At 40.0% G+C, this 20,988-nt stretch overlaps 2 protein-coding genes across 6 annotated transcripts; both read left to right on the top strand.

Moving 5' to 3' along the window:
• The first annotated feature begins 37 nt into the window (after positions 1-37).
• Positions 38-11,676, top strand: LOC137594609 (FYVE, RhoGEF and PH domain-containing protein 6-like). Of its 3 annotated transcripts, XM_068314236.1 has the most exons (21): positions 40-434; positions 1,500-3,438; positions 4,428-4,566; positions 4,724-4,791; positions 5,010-5,040; positions 6,209-6,360; positions 6,830-6,986; positions 7,116-7,203; positions 7,710-7,760; positions 7,859-7,917; positions 8,008-8,079; positions 8,320-8,388; positions 8,690-8,773; positions 8,852-8,931; positions 9,068-9,170; positions 9,273-9,419; positions 9,563-9,668; positions 9,762-9,856; positions 9,942-10,067; positions 10,151-10,290; positions 10,974-11,675. In XM_068314236.1, the coding sequence occupies exons 1-21, from the start codon at positions 422-424 to the stop codon at positions 11,008-11,010; spliced, it is 3,756 nt and encodes a 1,251-aa protein (XP_068170337.1). In that variant the 5' UTR covers positions 40-421; the 3' UTR covers positions 11,011-11,675. The 3 variants fall into 3 exon arrangements, with proteins under 3 accessions (XP_068170336.1, XP_068170335.1, XP_068170337.1); XM_068314235.1 differs by having other exon boundaries at positions 38-434; positions 4,730-4,791; positions 8,690-8,931; positions 10,974-11,676; XM_068314234.1 differs by having other exon boundaries at positions 39-434; positions 8,690-8,931; positions 10,974-11,676.
• Positions 11,677-12,452: 776 nt separating this feature from the next.
• nr2c1 (nuclear receptor subfamily 2, group C, member 1) lies at positions 12,453-20,126 on the top strand. 3 transcript variants are annotated; one of them, XM_068312820.1, is made up of 14 exons: positions 12,453-12,570; positions 14,137-14,271; positions 15,005-15,238; positions 15,381-15,459; positions 15,552-15,731; positions 15,932-16,082; positions 16,300-16,396; positions 16,537-16,721; positions 17,785-17,938; positions 18,064-18,185; positions 18,323-18,465; positions 18,675-18,812; positions 19,046-19,151; positions 19,298-20,126. In XM_068312820.1, the coding sequence occupies exons 2-14, from the start codon at positions 14,200-14,202 to the stop codon at positions 19,467-19,469; spliced, it is 1,833 nt and encodes a 610-aa protein (XP_068168921.1). In that variant the 5' UTR covers positions 12,453-12,570; positions 14,137-14,199; the 3' UTR covers positions 19,470-20,126. The 3 variants fall into 3 exon arrangements, with proteins under 3 accessions (XP_068168921.1, XP_068168919.1, XP_068168920.1); XM_068312818.1 differs by having other exon boundaries at positions 16,534-16,721; XM_068312819.1 differs by lacking the exon at positions 12,453-12,570 and adding an exon at positions 12,643-12,768 and having other exon boundaries at positions 16,534-16,721.
• The last annotated feature ends 862 nt before the right edge of the window (positions 20,127-20,988 follow it).

Here is a 20,988-nt window from a genome sequence, read left to right as displayed (position 1 = left end):
CGCCGTGATCATTCCATACATTCAAACTATAGTTTACCTGACCACACCATAATAATCTCTTATACATTTACTGACGCACATATGCGTGCGTGAACGCACACACGGGATTATACCACAGCGGTGCATGTGCGCTTCTCATGGTATTCAGGATTTCAGAAGTGGTTAATGTTGCGTTTGTTGTCACCGTACGCTTGAGATGAACTGTTTGTGGCTCTGAGAACAAATAGTTTGACCCCCCCCCCCAAGTGGAGTTGGTGACAGAAACAGAAAGGAAGATTTCCTCTCCGGCGCCACATTGCTGAACTGCGCGTCGTAGGATCACCTGCTCCTTTGGAGCCTCCCTGCAATAATCTCGGTCACAAAAAAAAATGCCGCAGTGATTTGTGAGAATTAACAAAGGCAACACGAAGCGAGTGAAGTGATGAGGAGCTCAGGTGAGTGATTGGAAACTCTTTTACCTTTACCGGTTCAAGTTGTCAGTGAGAACGAGGGTCACTATTAAACAGGTGAAGTTCAGACGGAGAAAGGCGATGGCGCTTGAAGCGTGTTGTTCTTTACTTGTCGAGAGACATAATGGAATACTTTGTGCGCAGGCTGTCTTTTTTGGGCTTTAGCTGAACTGTTATGTGGCTGTGTAGAGATTTACAGATTAAAAAAAACAAAACATTTACGTTTTCAAAAGATTAAAAACAAAAATTACAGCTCTGAGAATGAAAATATAAAACTGGATTCTCTTCCTATGAGGAACTATGAGGAAATGTGAATGTGGTTTGCTGACTGAAAAACCAAGATGACTAAATCAAGGGATCAGTGTATTACTGTTTTAAATAGAGCACATCATCCATATTCATATTCTGACTCTATTTCCTCTATTTAAAAAAAGGCACAAAACTATCTGTGCTTTAAGTCCCCTTGACCAGATGTGATTGATGCATTTCACAACAACAGACATCACATTGTCAGGCATTTGCTGCAGAGGGCCTGCTGATGACCCCCTCCACACCCTCCTCTTCCAGTTTTCTTTGAACAAGTGCCACCAGTCCCTTTTTCTTTGACCATAAAGTAGGCAGGTGTATGTCCTACGAGCCCCCAGCCAGGCTTGGAATCGGGACGGCAGGTGGGAGCTGGCTGGGTGTCCCCATCAGAGGTGTCCTCTCAGTTACATTGTCAATTCTGATCATAGTCAATCCTGATTTTCAAATTCCTCATGATAACAAATCATCCACATGGATAGTGGCAATCAGTTAAAAAGACAAAAAAATCCAATACAAAAATGCAACACAACTAAAGGGTGAAGTACGACTCATATCGAACACATGGCCCTCACTAAAATTAGATGTTCACATTGCCCTGTGGGCCACAAGATATCATCTCAGGGGCCACAATTGGCCAACAGGCCGTCAGATTAAGACCTATGGACTAGACTTTTTTTTTTCTTGAATTATTTCAAACTTGAAGCTGTTGAAGTTAAAGTGTATGCAATTTCTTTCTGTCTTTAGGAATGCACAAACCACCTCTGGCCCCAAAGCCAAAGCTTCCCCTGCCCGAGAGGCCAGAGCCAGAGCCCTCTGCCCCCAAAAGAGAGGGTGTTTTGCCTCCTGGCACGCCAAAGAGGGTTAAACCAGCAATAGCTCCCAAACCATGCCTGTCCAAACACACCAATGTGGTAGAATCTAAACCGCTGGCTTCAAAAACTGTGGACCAAACACCTGGGACAAAAACTCCACGTATTCTTAATTCCCAACAAGGAGTACCTCAAGGATTACAAAAAGGAGTACATCAAGAGACTAAAAAGTCTGACTTTGTTTATATTATTCCTATTTGTGTGTGTAATCATGAAAACTGTGTTTGTATGGGGAAGACATCAGCAGGCATCAACAAAATGGACAAAGACTTGAAAATGTTGGTTAAATGTAAACCTGAAGGAGACACTAAACCTCTACCTACACCTCGACATACTTCAGGTAACAACAGAGAGAAAATTTTAGCTTCTTCTAACTACACTCACCTTACAAGCCATAAACCTCCTCCAGATTCATTGACTGAAGACAGAAACCTCAACACAGGTACTGTGATTGTTAGGCCAGCCCCTCTTCTCAGGACATGGACTGATGAGACGAACGGCAATGAAATGCCTCAGAAAGCCCCCGAAAAAGGACCAGAGGATAATGCTCTTGGCTCGGAGGAAATATATTCTGTGCCTCGATCCAAACCGGTCCCGGTAGATCGTAGGAAACATGTCCATAATCCTGTACAGTGGAAACCCAGGACACCTGTGTTGACCCACCAGGAAAAGGTGGAGGCAGTGATGGTAGAAAATGTAGTGCAGGAAGGGAGGGATACCAATGTCAAAGAGGTGAAGGTATCATCGGAGTGGATGGGCAACTCATCACCCTCTACCAGTCGACCTGTTGAAATACAGCCGATTTTTCTGTCCATGGGAAAGCCAGGCCCTCCATGTAGGAAAAAACCTTTTCTGTCTGCACCTGAGAAAGCATCAACCTCTGCTGCTCTGACACAGGAAGACGACCTGGGCTGGGACAGCAGCAGCCAGGAGACGGAGGCATCTGTCGACAAGGACGATGATGATGTGGACAGGGAAGGAACGCCTGATCCGGAGGCGATCTACACTGACTTCACGCATAGTCCTCCTTGTAACCGTTTTCTCGATCAACAGGAGCTCACACATTCTCCTGAAGTTATCGTGCCTGTCAAAGTTGTGTCAAAGAAGCTCCAGAGACACAGCAGCATGACAGAATCAGTACATAGGAAGAACATCTTCTCTGAGGAGAAACAAGAGAGGGAATTGGGGGATAGTGTAAAAATGCCTGTCCTTCCTATAGAAGATTGTGTTTTGAAGGAGATATTAATGAGGGAGCTGCCTTCACCTCCAACAGAGAAAACAACTAAGAACTTCTTTAAAGGCACACCTATGAAGCCTTCTCGGCCAAGCGTAGGCAAAGCCAAGTCCTTCTCTTCTGCTGACGTACGTTCTGATGGACATAAGAAGAACCAATTTCTGAAACTGCTGGACATGAAGCTCTCAGCTAAGATGCTTCCCAAATTGAGAGGAAAAGGAGACAAGAGCTTTGTTGACACTGGGAATGACAACCAAGAAAGTTATCAAGATGGATGTGAGAACTGCCAGGATCATCTCGAGGTCAATCACAAATTCTCAAATCCAATCGAAAAGGAGCAAAGTGTGGATGGAGATGAGTTTTTTCCTGATGTCGAACAAGAACCGTACTATGAGAATATTCCATACTATGAGGAAATACCAATCTACATGAACTTTGACGGGGAAAGGGCTGTTACAACCCCTCAGGCCTCCTACTCTCAGCCTACACCCCAGACCATGCCAGATTATGACGATGAGGGCATTTATGAGGAGCATGAACCATACATGTCCTTTGGTCAGCCACCAACACACTGTGAGAGGTACAACATGACAGCTTTCATTTCTCTGTGTGTTATGTCTCATGTCACATCAATCCTACTTTTATCATTTTTACATCAATCTGTTCATCCAGTACAAAGACTGACTTTCATTGGTGAGAGAAGAACGGCACAGAGAAGCTTGCATATTTGCCGTTGTGCCTTCCACAGTGGTGCGAGTGCTTTGGCGGCCTTTCAATTCTTGATGGAGTGTTGTTACACTTAGTAGTTTTGATTTCTTGCCACATTTGAATACGTTTTCATGCTGTTAGTGATTGTTGGGGGTGGTAGAGGGAAACATTCAGCCTGGGAGGCAAGTGTGAGCTTGGTTCATAACATATGTGAGCTAGCAGTTCACTATGGCCTAGCTTTTGTGTTTATTTAAAGTTAAAAAAGTTGTTCAAATACTTTTTCATTTGTTACACACCATAAAGAGAGCAGTGTAGCTTTTCCAGAGACCATGTTACTCTAATTCTCAATAATGTGCAGATCCAGTTCAACTGCTATGATTTTGCGGAAAGGAACAGTCTCAAGAAAACAGTTTTGTGAATAAAGTTACAAACGGTGCTTTTGTTTTATGTACAGAACTCTTATTTAACCAGAAGCCAGTTGGAAAAACAGGATTACAGTTTGTGTAACTGAAGGGTCGCACAGCTTAGTGTGTCACCCTTCTTTAGATCGTACTGCGCTCCAGTCACATGTTGTTAACACGCTGTACAGCTCACAAACAGATACCAGTCTCGGTTGAATGCCACAGCTATTGTTCAGTATGCTGCCCTAAGTGTAAGGCCTGTAAACTCCACTTTATTGGGTTTTCTGTTGGGTCAAAGTCTTCTCTTCAGTTGCTGAACTGGCAGGTTTGATGTCTAAAAAAACCCCTCAATTTGGTAGCTGAGGTTTTGAATATGTGATAACTGCTTTAGTGTGTGTAAAACATTTTTACAATGTGAGGATGGTCGTGCATCTGCCTCCGTTCTCCTTTCTTTTGACAGAAGCTCTGTTGATGAAGAGGTGGCACGCCAGGATGATGTCTCCTGGGATAACGATGACTTTGACATCACGTCAGATGAAGAGGGTGATAGCAGCTCCATCTCAAGTAAAGGAGACCTTGAACAGCCAGACCAAAGTTTGGTGAGAAGCTCGCAAACTTCTACTGCTATTTATGAGTTCAGTCCTTGAAGTGCTCACAAATACTTCTGGATAATCTGAAAAAAATTACTTGATAAGACTTTTCATTTCTTGATTTACCTACTAGTAGTCTGCGTTTTTGCACTGTTGTTTTTTTAAGGTGCAGAGTGAAAAGAAGAGGATCAAGATTCGCCACATTGCTGAAGAAATTGCGAGCTCTGAGAGTGTGTAAGAGTCCTAATTTAGTTCTCAGTAATAGTCACACTGACTGTTTGCTCTAAAATTAAAATTCACAGCAAGGTCTATTCTGTTCAGTTCACCTCCATGTTTTATCTCAAAACTTTTTTTTGCAAATGAAATCAAATTCCTCCATTAGAGGTAAAAATATGAGGGTGACTCCTGGACTCTTTAACCGCTTTAACTATCCTTATGCTTTGTTTTCCTAGCTTTGTTGATGTCCTGAAGTTACTTCATGTCGTAAGTATCCCTACGCACCAACCTCCAAAGAGTAGCGCTGTATCTGCTGCTATTGTGTGATGTCCAAACCCACATTCTCCATATGTGTTTGATTATTCTACCCACTGAGGCACATACAGGAGAAGCCTCCCCTCAGTCTCACCCTCATGACTAACCCTAACATTCCACATGCACCCCACCAATGTGGTGCTGGTGATCAAACACCAGCACCACACTAAATGTAAAGTCCTGTGGTGCTTCAGGAAATATCACTGAACCCAGAAGTATTTCTATCTTTCTCAAATGAGTGTAACTTGACCAATTTTCAGTTACAGGTACTTGTTCCTGTAATCCTAAAGGTGAAGCTACTTCTGGTTGCACTCCAGGAAAAAGTACAAGGGGAAATCCTGGTGTAAGACTTGTGAATACATAATTTAATTAGAGATAAATAATACAAAGGAAGTGGATGAGCATTTTATTAAAGGTGGTGGACGCTCATTAAGAGGCTGTGCATATAAGAGTGCACAAGATGTCTGACTGCTTAAAAAAAGCACAAATGAAACACCAGAGATAATCCTTAACCAAAAGGCGGTCACATGGTGTCCCTTAGTTGTTTGTATGAATATACCTGAAATACCATTTGTGGAGAGAAACTCCAAATTTCTCTTCAACAGTTAATTTTCATTGTTTTCACAAGTATAGATGAGTTTGGTCTTGTGGGCAGCTGTTTGCACAGACAAGAGTCTCCTCTGGAATCTGATCTGTCCAATTCTTATCTGATTCCTGCTGGGTAACTAGCTCGATCAGAATTTATGTGATGTTTTTCATATTGCATGATTCAAAGAACAAACTATTTTTAAACCTGTGTAGACAGTTTTCCCAAGAATTCTTGAGATTTAAAACTGGGCCTTCACTATGTCTCTGTCATGTTAGCCCGTGCTGCATTTCCAGCAGCAGGGGTTTCCAACCCCACAGACGATCAGCGAGACTAGACCAATGTTGTGGTCAAGATATGATTTTCTTCAAGCAAATCAAATTGAAATTGACTTTACAAATAAAAATATGAGTTGCCTGCTTGGATGGATCAATGCATGTGCGCTTAATGTTTGTATTTGTCAAAAACACCTCAGGGATAGTGGTTGTTGCCTAAATGAAGTGTCTGTATCTGACTATATGATCTGACTTTCAGGACTTCCGTGATGCGGTGACCAAAGCCTCTAGTCAGAATAAGAAGCCTGTGATTGAGGAGCGTCTTCTCAACCAGATCCTGTACTACCTGCCACAACTCTACGCACTCAATCAAGAGCTTCTGAAAGAGTTGAAGCACAGATTGGTTGACTGGTACAAAAAAATGTTGCTATATTTTTTGCATCTGTTTAGTCTGAAGATGGTTTCCATGCTTACTGCTGGAAACAAGAGTCATGTCATAGATTCTAACTCTGTGGTAACTCTTTGGGAAAGGCGTTGTCCATTTGCAACATGTACGAAATGGTCTGTAAATGAATGTTTTTCTCCAGATGGAGTAGATTATCACCTTTAGCACGAATTGGTTCAAAATCTGTGAGTCAAGCAAGAATACCCAGCAGTACTTTCCAACTTTATTGATGTATGGGGAGAAAAGCCCTTAAGTCAGGACCTACGTTCTTGTGGAAAGTCTTCCAAGGAGTGTGGAACCTGCTGCAGAAATATATAACCACCATTTTGGAACTAGCACTCATTGAATAAACAATAATTTATAAGTATAAATTTGAGTGTCCTCAAACTTGCCATAGTGCCCCTTTCTTCTCATTCTGCCTTATTCCTTATATAGGGATGAGAATTCCCAGCTTTCAGACATTTTCCTGAAGAAAGGGCCCTTTCTGAAGATGTACTCCACATACATCATGGAGTTCGACAGGAATGCGGCTCTGCTGGTAGAGCAGAGTAAGAGGAATTCAGCGTTTGGAGCAGTCGTACGGGACTTTGAGGTAGTGAGACTTGCTTGACATGTTTTCTGTTACCTGCCTGAGTTGCCGCGCTAGTCGTGTCAATGATGTTTCTCTGAAGCTGGTCCTTTAAAACAGTGTCAAATGAAATATTTGCTTTGCTCATTCAAGGCGAGTCCTCGCTGTGCCAACTTGGCTCTGAAGCATTACCTACTGAAGCCTGTTCAGAGGATTCCTCAGTATCAGCTGTTGCTCACAGGTAAATCTGTTAAACCCTCATTATCATGATAATGACTTGTTCTATTAAGTTTGATTTATTAGGCAAATGAAGCTCCACCTCACTTTCAATCCATTTCTGAACTTTGTACAGTATTTATGTCCTGATGTCTCCTGTAAGCATCATGCTGCCCTCTAGTGTTCAGAAATTGAAGATGCAAGGAATTCCCAATTTGCTTTTCCAATCCTCACACAATGAGATTTTTGAAGTGAAGCCCAAAATCGGATTTGGTGACATAACATGAGCTTGACCACATGAATGGTCTTAGTGATTTTTGAGTCTGTTGGACTGGTGTCAATCCCTCAGCACCAAAATGTGAGGAATGTCCCTTTTGTGTAATTATGTTATGTAAGCACCTGCATTTCATCCAGGATTTCAATTTCAGATTACATACCAGTTAATTTACAGCACAACATCGACCACATGTCACCCTGAGCACATGGTAGTTTTTACATATTTGGCTGAACCCTTATATATTTGTGTTTCAGACTATCTCAAAAACCTATCTGAAGATTCAGCTGATTATAACGACACCCAAGGTAAACTAAGGTTTTTATGACATCTGCATTCTCATCTGATAGCAGTGGAATGAAAACCTTTCATCCACACGTCTGATTTTGCATTTTTGTCCACTTAGCTGCTCTTGCACTAGTGAAAGAGGTTGCAAATCATGCCAATGACATCCTGAAACAAGGGGTGAGAAAAGAGGGATCTACAGGGTCTTCATTTAATACTTTAATAAAATTCTCCATGCATGTATTATTCGTCTTTTTTTTTTCTTTGCAGGATAACTTCCAGAAACTTATGCAGCTGCAGTGCAGTCTGACCAGCCACCATGAGATTGTCCAACCTGGGCGGGTATGGCCGTACTAGCATAGCAAACATAACAAATTGAAAATGTTTTTGTGCATTGCACTTTTAAATGCAAGCCACTTTTGGTTTCATTAACAAGATTGTTCAACTACACTTGATTTACACTGAACACCACAGCCCTCTCACATAAATAATAATATTAATTTTCTGACACTTAACAGATCACAAGTCAGAAAATTAGAGCAAACTTGACAAGATGTGTTCTGATGACATTTTGTCCTTCAGACCTTCCTGAAAGAGGGAATGCTGAAGAAGCTGTCCAGGAAAGTAATGCAGCCCAGAATGTTCTTCCTGGTAAAAAAAGAACCTTCTTTCATTTCATTCTGATTTTCAAACTGTGTAATACTGCAATGATCTGCTTGATCTAAGTCAGGTTTTATGTAGTCATAGAAAACAGCTGCACTCATACTGTTGTAAAGATTCTTACTAGATTTTAGATAATCTATGTCTGTTTTTTGACTGTCGTCCAAGTGTTACTTAAGGATAAATCAAAAGATATGCTGAAGTTGATTTATTTAAACCTGAATTTTCTGAAGCTCAATCTTACATATTAGTAGAAATGACAGAAATTATTTTTTTTTCTCTGTTTCTCTAGTTTAGCGACACATTTTTGCACACTATTCCTGCTCAGTCAGGCCAGTACAAGTTCAAAAACATGTTGTCTCTGGCTGGGATGAAGGTGAGACCACAGGCCTATGTTGATAAACTCACAAGTTATGCTATGCATTGTCATCATTGCTCACAAATAAAATTACAGGTTAGCAAACCGAGCCAAGAGGCCTATCAGAATGAGCTGAACATTGTGAGTGTGGAACGTTCCTTCATTCTCTCAGCGAGGTAATAATGCAAAGCAAAACATATTTGATGGTTTTTGAAGGATGTGCGGTGCTTCACAGGTCATAATGCTGTTTTCTCCAGCAGTGGATAAATCTGTATGTGCTGTGTAGGTGTACAGTCACGGTTTTCTTTTCAGTTCTGCTGCAGAACGAGATGAATGGCTCGAGGCCATGTCCACAGCTATTAGTGACTACACCAAGAAAAAGATCAGTTTTTTATCTGGCAAGGCTCCAGAGGAGGTAGGATAACATCTGAAAAAGTGAACTTCATACATTTCCTACTTGCAAATGTTGAGACTGTGATGTATGAATGCGTGAGCAATGACAATCCATGCCCTTCAGGTTGAGCTGCAGGATGGTGGTGATGATGCTCCTTTGGGATCCAAGGCCCCCATATGGATCCCTGACCCACGGACCACCATGTGTATGATTTGCACTTGCGAATTCACCCCAATATGGAGGCGACACCACTGTCGTGCATGTGGGAAGGTAAAGCGACTAAAAAGGAGTTGGACTGAGAAACAATTAAATTCTTTTAATTTTGTTCTTTATAACATTAGGTTATAAAACCTAACATAATTAAACTTTTGCATGATAAAGTAGGACCACATTATAATGTTTTATCTCCTCAGGTGGTGTGTCAGAACTGTTCCTCCAAAAAACACAGTCTGAAATACCGTAACAATAAAATAGTGCGAGTGTGTGACCAGTGTTTCCCGGTTCTTCAGAATCAGAAAGGTAAATCTAACTTCATTCAAACAATGTTTGTAAATGCATCCACATGTTTTTACGGTGTCAAAAAGCTGCATGTTTCACCTTTCTTTTCAACAGGTGACCAAAACCCATCAATGACTGTGTCCACAGGAAACAAAACTCCCTCTGCTTTCAACAGGAAGCAGAAGAAGATTCCCGCTCTGCTCAAAGAGGTCTCTGCTGCTTAGATCAACATGCTCTACGATAAAACCATGATTGTGACCTGATGGCTCATCAGATGAGTTTTACATGTTGTAGGTGACGGCAAACACGGACTCCTCCATGAGTGGGTATCTGCAGAGGTCAAAGAATAAAAAAAAGCACTGGAAGAGGCTTTGGTTTGTCATCAAAGACAAAGTCTTGTACACGTACGCTGCAAGTGAGGTAAGTTCTTGTACTTGTCATGGAAATCCCAGAGAACAAATGGATTCAAGCCCACACTTATCTTTTATCACATCTTCCTGCAGGATGTTGCGGCCTTAGAGAGTCAGCCACTGCTGGGGTTTGTGTTGAAATTCGATTCTTCACAGACGACGAAGTTTAAGCTTTACCACCAAAAAACACTTTACTACAATTTTAAAGCCGATGACATCCCAACCACACAAAGGTACAGTATGAAGTGGATGGCCCTTCTTGTACAATGTGACGGCAACATTCAGAGCTGGCAAAAACACACACATTCTTTACTCAAGGAGGAGTACAGTTACTTTTGCAAAGAAGATTAATAAAGTAGAAATTTTGATTTGCTTTGATAAAAGCGACAAGTAAAATATTACAATAAAATGTATCACTTTGCAGTTTGCACAAACCTAACCAAACCCCATGTCATATTCAAGAAATACTAATTTAAGGAACTAGAAATTTATTTAAACTTTTATCAATACCATTCACATGCGTGGTGAACATATTCACTTATTCAGTGTAAGACATAAAAACCAAAATGGAAAGAAAAAACACATCATGCCTTTTGTTTGTGGTTTATCCCATTTGGCTCCTGTCTTTTTTATATATCTTCTGTGCTATTTCCTTATGCGTTCAGGTTGAAATCCATCTTGATATTGTCAGCACACAGTGGAACACAATAGAAATAATCTACTTAAGTGTAACAAGATGTATTTTAAAATTGCAAACACTAGAAAGTACCAATATTTGTGTTAAAATGTGAGAAAAGTAACCAGTTGTCATAAAAAAAAACACTGAAGTTGATACTTAAGAAAATATGTCAAGTATTTGTGCTTTGTTACTTCAACTTCTGACATCAATTCTAATATTTCTCTTTTTTTTAAACAGATGGATCGCCTCGTTCAAAGAAGCCACTGTGCTTTAACCTCAAGTGAAGTGATGCAACATATGTCTCACCTTGCTTGAAAATATTTTATCTCAGTGCTCTTTTAATTCTGTATAGAGGATCTGGAAATACTGGAATTCATTGCACTGTTATAGAACCCAAATATATTACTGCCTAACTTTCATCAGACACATTGTTCCTACCTTTTACATTCATTTTAGTCCATCCTCTTGTGGCAGAATCACACCACAGTGATCTGTGGATATTTTAAATTGTTGAACTTTGATTTGTTCACATTCTAATCTTTGTTTTTGGCAAAATGATTTAATCTCTGCAGCAGATTTGTTGTTGATGTCAACAGAACATTTTGTCCATATTTACTAAATGATGTTGAGGTCAGATCAAATGTTTGAGAATAATTACATTATTCCACGCTCCTGAAACCTGGGGCGGATGTATGTTCTACAGTGTTTTCTTCATATTTGGGTTTCACCATGTATTAAAAGCATTTCTGTAACTTAAAAACTAGCCTGAAGTCTTAATGGTGGATCATAAGAATATGTTTAAACATCACTGTACCATAACAACACTTCACTGACTTAAATGGCTGTACAGTTGATATTCCTACATACTTGTCCTCTGTAAATATAGAGTAAATCAAATTTACAAGAATATTACTGTAAAAAAATAGAAATAAATTTTGTCTTTGTTTTTGGTTGTAGTCAATTATAAAACATGGCTACAGATAAAAAGAAAGAAAATTGATGTTTAATGTATTTTAGTGTGCAAATGGAGAAATAAATTATAGTTGCAGTATATGAGTAGATCTTTAAACCCAGCAGATGCATAACGATGAGACAGAGTTCAATATTTTTCAACACAGTGACCATGAAATGAAGTGGTACCCATGCCATTTAAGAACTTTTATCGCTTGTGTTGTTTCCATGGTTACAATTTGAACTTTTGAGGGTCCAGTCTGTGAGTGACATTTATCTCAGATGAGGACTTCTCAGACCATTACCATTTTTCCAGAAAACTTTGAGCCCATCATCCATGCAGAATAGCAGTTTTACCAGGCACATCCTAAGTAACAATTTAAATGCCCTTCAATGAAATTCAACTTTGGTGGAGGACCCTGTTTCATTCTTCATACAAATTACCAGAATTATTACTAACTTCAATCATTACGAGGCTGGATTAGTCATTAAAGTAGTATTTTTTGAATATAGGGTAATTTAAAATCTGTTGCACCAAGTTACTGCTGCATTGATATTGTTGGACTCGATTGCAAACAGATGGTAAGAGGTATGGTCCGCCTTTAAACCCATTGTATCCATGAAATAGAATAACATTCTTCTTTATGTAAATTCTGAGATGAAAACCACTGATTCCAAGCAGGAGGGAAATAAAATCTGAAATGACTGAAATCCTCTCCGTGGAAAGCCATGAAGCGCTGCGACCGAATTGCGCCTGCGCGAACGTGGTTTATTAATGAAAAAAAGGTCACGAACTCTGACCCTCTCCATCAAGTATACCATACAGTTATAAAATATCCATTTATCGAAGACTGCCTCATCAGACCAAACAGTTCCCTGACAGGTAAGAAATATTCCTTATCGGAGGAACGTAAGAAGTCTGTGAAATTCATGCGGAGACCCAGTAACACAGGAAGGGAGGGAGTGTTCGGTAGGTCTACACAGCATCGAGGCAGCCATTAGCTACCAAACAGCTAACATAGCTTGTTAGCATTGTTACCCCGGAGCTCAACGCAAAAAAACAAATAAATCACAATCTCAAGTATGTAACATAATTTTAATATATGTATGAGATTGTATAGATGATTCGTAATTTAAGGCTCTGTGTATGTTTTTTAGTTGTTTTTCTGTTAGACTAACGGTATTTATTAACATGCTGGCTAGTCTAGCTAGTCAACAAGTTTAGCCATGTCAGCTAAGTGTGTTACTCTTAGCTAGTGTTAGCTGCTCTGCTAGCTTTGCTAACTAGTGTCCGTAAACTACATCATTTTAAAGTCACAGCACTGATTTGAGTCTGAATACGACAACTATGCGTCGCGTTGTCACATTTCCAGCTTTCTTGTTGAATTCCAATTCGTTTAAAATCCGGTGTAAGAATCAACGACAAGTTGCAGAAACCGCAAAGTTCCGCTGCTGACGGCAAGTCGACATCACGGGCCTTGAACTCTAGCATTCTTTAACCCTTCAATGTTGACCTTTCACCCACAGGAAAAGAAATACCTTTATCTTCCGTATCGATTTGAAATAGTTGTGGCTGTCAAGAGCTTGTTTGGTGACAACTGCAACTGCAACTTGAATTTATTTTCACTCAACAGTCATTTTATGTCGCATTTATAGCAAGGCCACCATTAGTACGGATTCGAGCTAGCGCCTGCTAACGCTATCTTCATTAGCACAGGCCACAGTCTAATATTGACACACAATACAATAAATCAGATGTTTGTAGTTTTCCTATTTATGTACTACTTACTTTGGTCATATTATTTTCAGCCATAGGATTAAGAAACATCGATCAAGGTTTGACTAGAGATATATTTAAATGAAAGGGAGAAGGGGGCTAACTTATTGAAGAAGCAGTTATATCGGTGAAGTGTCTGATGGTCGATTTGTAATTTTTTTTTTTTACTGCGCGTTGTTCAAGCTCACAAACATTTGTCTAATGAAATCGATTGGGCTAACTTGTGTTTTAAAAGTATTTTTTTTAGATTTTAGGTCCAAGTTTAATGTAGATTTAAACCCAACAGCATGTAAAAGCACAAGTCATGTGAACCAACATGTCACATGAAAAATAGGGATAATAAATGAATCCTCTCATTGTTGCCAGTGAAACATTAAACATGTCTGTGTGGTCAGTCTCATGTTGACCATGTGGAAGTGAATACGTATTGGAGCCCCTGATGTCTCAAGAGCTTTCCTAAAAGTAGTGGTCAAAATATTATAATTTACTCCTTTTAAACATTTAATTAAACAACAGTGACTGGCTAGTGTAGAAAATGACTTGGCCTTGGATAAATATACTCAATATCTCACCCTAATAAGAAAAGGAGGATAAGTCAGACTTATTTTCAAAGGTATTCCTCCACCTGAACAAAAGTGTTGTTTGATAAATTGAAGCATATGTTCTTTATAGGTGTGCATGTCTCATGGGGCGCTGATGTGAAGAGATTTGGAAGAAGGTGTGTGCAATATCAGAATGGATGGACAGACCCAGAGGATTCAACTCGTGTCAGCAGACAGCAACATGGCATTAGGACATAGAATCCAGGTGATAAAGGTTTAAACAAGATATCTTACTCACCACCCTCTATTATATTTAGATGTGACCACCGCTCACCAGCCTGTATTATATTTAGATGTAACCACCGCTGCATGATTTATATACATGCAGCGGTGGTTACTGGTATGTTTTTATTGGGCAAATACCCTCTTATTCTTGCTTTCAACCCAAAAATGAGAAATCCCAATCTCCTTTCTTAGAGCTACTTACATTTCACTGGTCACAAAGTCTGAATGGAACTCAAAAAGATGGGATTAAGATTTCTGCATCTGCTTCCAACATCTGCCACCAGTCTTAAATGAATTTAAGACTAGTAAAATCCATTGAATCCAGGCCATCAATGTGAATATGCCTTATTTGATTTTTGATTCATAGTTTTTTAAAGTTTTGTTGCTGCTATTTGTGACCAGATCACTTTTGTAAAAGAGATCTTTTATCTCTTTTGGTCATTTAATAAATAAGTAAAATATAAAGAGAGGAAGTGTGGTATTGTATGAGGAAGTCTGGAGTGGCAGAGAAGTATGTTAGAGGGGTGCAAGACTTGTATGAGGACTGTAAGACAGTGGTGAGGTGTGCTGTAGGTGTGACAGAGGAGTTCAAGGTGGAGGTGACATGCCAAGTTTTTGTACGTAAAAACTTTTTTAGCATAGTAATATTTGCTTTTCACACATGTTATCCAGTTGATATATTCTCATGCTATGATTGTTTTTATTCCTTACAGATTGTGACTGATCAGCAGACCGGCCAGAAGATCCAGATTGTCACAGCACTCGAGCCATCTTCCCCTGGAAAGCAGCAGTTTATTCTAGCAAATGCTGACTATTCCACTGGCGGAAAGGTGATCCTGTCCAACCAGGAAGGTTCACCAAACAAGGTCATACTAACCAGTCCAGATGGTTCTGGTGTTAACCAGCTGTTGTTTGCCTCCCCTGAATTGGCAGGGCAACAGATTCAGGTATTCCTAGAGGATATTTATTTAACCAGTTTTTATAAACAAGTTACTTAAAGGTCTCATGACATGAGTATGTTTAGTGATTCTAATCTTATTGCATTTTTTGCTGTTTCGAATTGCTCTATTGTCTTGGGATTTTTGTCAGTTTGTGACTGAAGGATCGGACCAGTCTATTATAAAACCAATTGTGGAATACTGCGTAGTCTGTGGAGATAAGGCCTCGGGTAAGAATTACGTTTAATTTTCTCTGTCATTATTAGTTAAAGTAATAAACATTAGCAAATAATCACCAACTACCAAATCTTTTCTCTCTCAGGGCGTCATTACGGAGCTGTCAGTTGTGAGGGCTGTAAGGGCTTCTTCAAACGCAGCATTAGAAAGAACCTAGTGTACACATGCAGAGGCTCTGGGGAGTGTGCCATCAACAAACTCCACCGAAACCGCTGCCAGTACTGTCGACTACAGCGCTGCATATCTCTGGGCATGAAGCAGGACTGTAAGAGACTGTAATATTATCTGCAAACAGTTGTTGAAATGAAATGAAAATGAAATGAAAATTGAAATGAAAATTGAAATGAAAATTTTTTAATTTAAAAAAAATTAAATTAAAAAATTAAATTATTATCTGCAAACAGTTGTTGAAATGCTTTTTAAGACTTGCATTAATGAGGCGTGGCCCCTGTGTGTTGCATTTAGCTGTGCAGTGTGAGAGAAAGCCTGTCGAAATGAACACCAGAGAGAAATCCCTCAACTGTGCAGCCTCCACGGAGAAAATCTACATCCGCAAGAACCTTTGCAGCCCTCTGGCTGCCACACCCACATTTGTATCCGACAAAGAAACTGCGAGGTAGAATGTACTAGAAAGGGTACACCTCCAGTGTACAGTCTAATAAAACACCACCAAACCTATTGTGTCGCATTAAAAGTTGTATTCTATATCATCGAATGCAATTAAATTGAACTTGAGTATCCCATAAACAAGTACAAGTTTGAGTAATGATCAATAATTTCTTTGGTATTGTACATGATACGCACCTGATGCTATGTTTACGCTCTAAATTCAGGCCAACAAGTCTGCTTGAGTCAAGTATGTTGCTCAACATTCAACAACCCTTCCCCAAGTTGGAAAACACCATTTTGATTCCAGCATCTCCTGAAAAGGTAACACTAGTTATATTCAACTTTCCCATGGAGTGTTTCTGCGCTTGTTATTTGTTGTGGATGTTGTTCAGTGATAAGCATAGCAGAGTTAACTTGATTATTAATGAGACACGCTGAGACTCATGATTCCCGTTCAGCAGGATGACCCATCTCAAGGTGACCTCAGCACTCTGGCGAATGTTGTGACGTCCCTCGCCCACCTCAGCAAGAACAGGGAGGCAAGTGACAGCGGCAATGATCTGATGGGAGTGGAAACGCTTAGCAACGGGGATAGCACCATGACAGACATCCAAGGAGATGAGCAAACGGCGAGTGATATCACTCGGTGAGGGAGATGTCATAAAGAATGAAAAGATTTGACATTGACCAGTGGACCATTTTGAATTTCTTGATGCACACACAGGAGATCTACAGCAGCATTGGAAAGAAACACAGGGCTGTTTCTTCCTGGTCGTCACAAAACGTTAATAGAATTTCCTGGAGGGCAATGTGGTTTCTGACTGTGGTCTTAAGGGCTTAATTAGATTCACCCACAGTCAGTCAGAACTGTACCATTTGCCATTATATTTTCTATTCTATTGTATTTTTTCTTTCTTTCGTGCCTCTAATATGCAAACGTTGCTCCAGTTTGGATACTGCGTTATGAAAAATCCTGCAGGTACAATATATTTAGTCCACGGAATTTCATTTGCTAAAGCAAATGTATTTTGGATTTCTACATAAAATATATGGGGAATGGAGTTTTATGGGGAAACAGGTTGGGACTGAAATGAGTTTTTGAATGATTAGAATTTCTCAAATACTAAAAATCCAAATCCTGGTATCACTTAAACTAAAAGAAAAGGCATAGTAATCTATTCAGTTCAGAGTGGAGCAGACACAAGGTAATGAAAACACTACCTTAGCAGTAGCTTTCAACATGTGTTTCCTAGTGTTAGATTACAACTATTAATGAACGGGAGCTAGTTATGAAAAATAGTTAATGCCTGGTTAAGATTGTAAGTCATTGTGGGGGCTAAATAACAAGTGTTATGTGTCTCTACATTAGCTAAGTTAGTACCTGGTTTCTGCAGCAGGAACCTTTGCCTTAAAACTCAGGGTAAATCTCTGTCCTGAGCAGATTTTCTTCAGTTCAATTGCCAATTCACACACACTCTTAAAGATTTATTTAAACCTTTTACTTATTTGTTATTGCATTAGAGAAAATGAATAGAATGATAATTGAACCGAACAATGAGAAAGTATGTCAGGAAACACAGGTTGTTTGCAAATTAATCATTTTTACCATGCTGCACCTTTTCTGAATTTGGACGGTCTTAGATTTCTGAATGAAAAAGCCCAATGCTTTTAATGTGGACTTCTTTGGTTTTTATTGTGTTTTTCTTTAGAGCGTTTGACACTCTGGCTAAAGTACTGCATCCCAGTGATGGCTCAGTAGCAGACTCCCTGGAGGCCACAATGCAGCTGATGTCAGGGGACCAGTCAGGTCCCGTGGTGGAGTTGGAGGGCCCTCTACTCTCTGATGGCCATTTCCCTTTCAAGGTAAGTGAGACCAATAACATCGATCCTCTGGATGAAACCAGCTTCAACCAAACCCTAGTATGTTATCCTGTGTCTGGTTATCACTGCAGTCATCTTCTCTCCCTCTCCACTCTGTTTTCTTTCAGCTTATGATGCCATTGCCTGTGCCAGAGTACCTCAATGTGAACTACATCTGTGAGTCAGCTTCCCGGCTACTTTTTCTCTCTATGCACTGGGCTCGCTCTATTCCTGCCTTTCAAACCCTAGGGTAAGCCATTGTCACGTGTTTTTTTTCTATTTTTTTTGTTAACCTATTGGACCCTACATGTTATAAAATGACAGATGACTTTCCTTATGGCCACTCTGTTCTTTGTCCGTTTAAATGAATTCTAATTTGTTTTACAGTGGTCAAGACAATGACATTAACTTGATGAAAGCCTGCTGGAATGAACTGTTTGCCCTGGGTCTGGCACAGTGTTCCAGCATTATGAATGTTGGTACCATCTTAAGTGCCATTATCAACCATCTGCAGACCAGCTTACAGGAAGGTAAGAGGCCACAGCTCTTGTCTGCCTCCATGGATAAACACTTGAACAAAACACAAAAAGTCCACACATTGTTTTCAACGAGGGAAACAAGTTTTTCCATGTAATCCTAGAGATCTGTGATGCTTCTGTGACACAGTTTGCCTTGATTTAGATCTCACCCCCTCACATCACTGGCTCTTCTTAACGTGTTGGGTTTTTTTTTTGTATAGATAAGCTGTCTCCAGAACGAGTAAAACTAGTGATGGAGCACATCTGGAGGATGCAGGAGTTTTGTAACAGCATGCTCAAACTGTCCCCTGACTCCTATGAATATGCCTACCTCAAAGCCATCGTTCTTTTTAGTCCTGGTACGTAGACAAGCACTGCTCAAAAACATGAAGAGAACAAATAATTAAAGCTGAAAATGAAAAATAGAAACCACATTCATTTTCTCTCATCAGTGTATTATCATTAAGTAAATGTAACATCATTTGATTTCTTCAGAATTCTCCCCTTGAAGACAGATTCTCAGATGATATCCTCAGGACCCAATGTGTGTAAACTCATGTGTTTCTGCTTGCATGTGTTGTTTTTCGACTAGATCACCCAGGCATAGACAATACCCCACAAATAGAGAGGTTTCAGGAGAAGGCCTACATGGAGCTACAGGACTATGTAACCACGACCTACCCAGAAGACTCTTACCGGTCAGTAGGCTTTAGCTATCGTTACTTAATTCCAGGTCATTCACACTAGTTAAGAACTGGGTGGTGCTTAGCATACCAGGTTTCTGATAGCACAGTTTAAGTACTTGCTACAGAAAACGCTTAAACTTTTTGTCCCCATTTCTCAGGTTATCCAAGCTGTTGCTGCGTCTTCCCGCCCTCAGACTGATAAGTGCAGCCGTCACAGAGGAGCTGTTTTTCGCGGGGCTCATTGGCAACGTTCAGATCGACAGCATCATCCCTTACATCCTCAAAATGGAGTCCACTGATTACAACAGCCAGGCGTCTTCCGGGGTGTGACGCCACCTTGCCAATTGTGATTGCACCACGGGATTGTGAATACTTTCAGACAACCAATCGGAGTGCTCCATAGAACGATCACTAAGTGGTCAGAACATGCTGTATTTATGACTCAACGTCCAATGGGAATTATTTTTTCGCTACCTTGCTCCGACTCCAGGTCCTCTTTAACCAGACAGCTGAACGCATTTCGCAAAGAGGACGAGTAAAAATCAACTCCAGGCCACTTCAGGAATGAACCCTTGAAACCTACGTAGAGGACTGCGCTTTTTATTGTACATACTGTTTTATGTTCCATGCCCCCCCAGCCTCTCCTCTTCTGCAGGAATCATATTTTTTTTCATCGCTTTCATAAATGTTCATGTCAAGTTGTTTTTGTTTTTCTCCTGATGATTATGAGGAAATTGTCGTGAATTTATTTGTGAGATGATTTCATCACTTGAAGGTTCGAACCTTTATTTTTTATTTGTTTGCCAATCCAAAGGATCGGACAGCGTAGCCGTTGTTGTCATTATGTATTAAGGTTTGTGTATAGGATTCACCAAGAAGGCCACAACAAACGGCACTTTGTAGTTCATGAATTCTATCTTTTGGACACATAAATTTGGACAGGACATGATGTTTAAGTCATTGGGAAATAAAAATGCCTGTCATGTTTTCTGATTTTTCTCTTTAACACATGAGTTTTGAATTTGACATTTTTTTGGTCAGAGTAGCTTGACCAGAGTCTTTACTGTGTCAAATATCCTGAAAATCACAAGAGAGAAATCGGACATATAATTTATTTCGCAGTGGTTGGTTTTGTATCGGTTTTGTAGTGTTTTCTTAAAAGTACGTCACAAAAAAGACAAACTCTTTCAAAAGTTTTGAACTTTTTCATTCCAGCATTCAGACGAAAGTCGGTGGAGTAGCCAAAATATTAAGTCAACAAGTACACAGGAAATCAAACTTTAACCTTTGTTGGTTTAAAGTCCCTCTTAGAACTGAGCTTGACCTTAAACAAACACCTGGTCTTTTTAGCTTCAGCTCTGGACACTTGTAAACATGTTTTCTACCTGTTGAACTTACAAATCCATAATTCAACTGACTTCTTTTTTTAGAAGCAGGTTTGAATCGTCTGGATGACTTTGTAAAGTAAATCCTGAAATAGATCTTTGGTTTTAATCCAGACTTGGGTCAGGGTTTAAATAACCATGTCAACACATGCAAACAACATTACTTCTTGGAACCCCTTTTGTAAACACATGCTGATGGTTTACATGTTCCCTTTGAATTAGTAATGCAAAATCTGTATCCTGCCCCCGGTGACTTGCTGTTTTGTTTCGTGTCAAGTGACGTTGGGGTGTAAGACTTTGCATTGTGCTGTGCGAGGAACTAGAGTTGGACCGTGTTATTAGCCAATCAATATTTCATTAGGGCGGTATGGATATGGGTGACCCGAGGACAGTGGCCGTAAGCATTCTTTTGCTGTGTGAGTGCAGCTAATTAAAGGCAGTGATAGGACCATTAAAACTTGATG

The sequence above is a fragment of the Antennarius striatus genome, chromosome 4 (genome assembly GCF_040054535.1).
Source record: "Antennarius striatus isolate MH-2024 chromosome 4, ASM4005453v1, whole genome shotgun sequence".
NCBI classification, from domain to species: domain Eukaryota; kingdom Metazoa; phylum Chordata; class Actinopteri; order Lophiiformes; family Antennariidae; genus Antennarius; species Antennarius striatus.
Note: the sequence above shows the minus strand (reverse complement) of the source record. Positions and strands in the feature narration are given on the sequence as shown.

What these genes read in the sequence shown, in the direction of transcription:
- nr2c1 (XM_068312818.1), top strand. Translation starts at nt 14,200, where the DNA reads ATGGATGGACAGACCCAGAGGATTCAACTCGTGTCAGCAGACAGCAAC. An exon ending in TGGCAGGGCAACAGATTCAG is followed by an intron (nt 15,239 to 15,380) that starts GTATTCCTAGAG and finishes GATTTTTGTCAG; the next exon opens with TTTGTGACTGAAGGATCGGA. An exon ending in CCTGCCTTTCAAACCCTAGG is followed by an intron (nt 18,186 to 18,322) that starts GTAAGCCATTGT and finishes TTTGTTTTACAG; the next exon opens with TGGTCAAGACAATGACATTA.
- LOC137594609 (XM_068314234.1), top strand. An exon ending in TCCTTCATTCTCTCAGCGAG is followed by an intron (nt 8,932 to 9,067) that starts GTAATAATGCAA and finishes TTTTCTTTTCAG; the next exon opens with TTCTGCTGCAGAACGAGATG. An exon ending in GACATCCCAACCACACAAAG is followed by an intron (nt 10,291 to 10,973) that starts GTACAGTATGAA and finishes TTTTTTAAACAG; the next exon opens with ATGGATCGCCTCGTTCAAAG.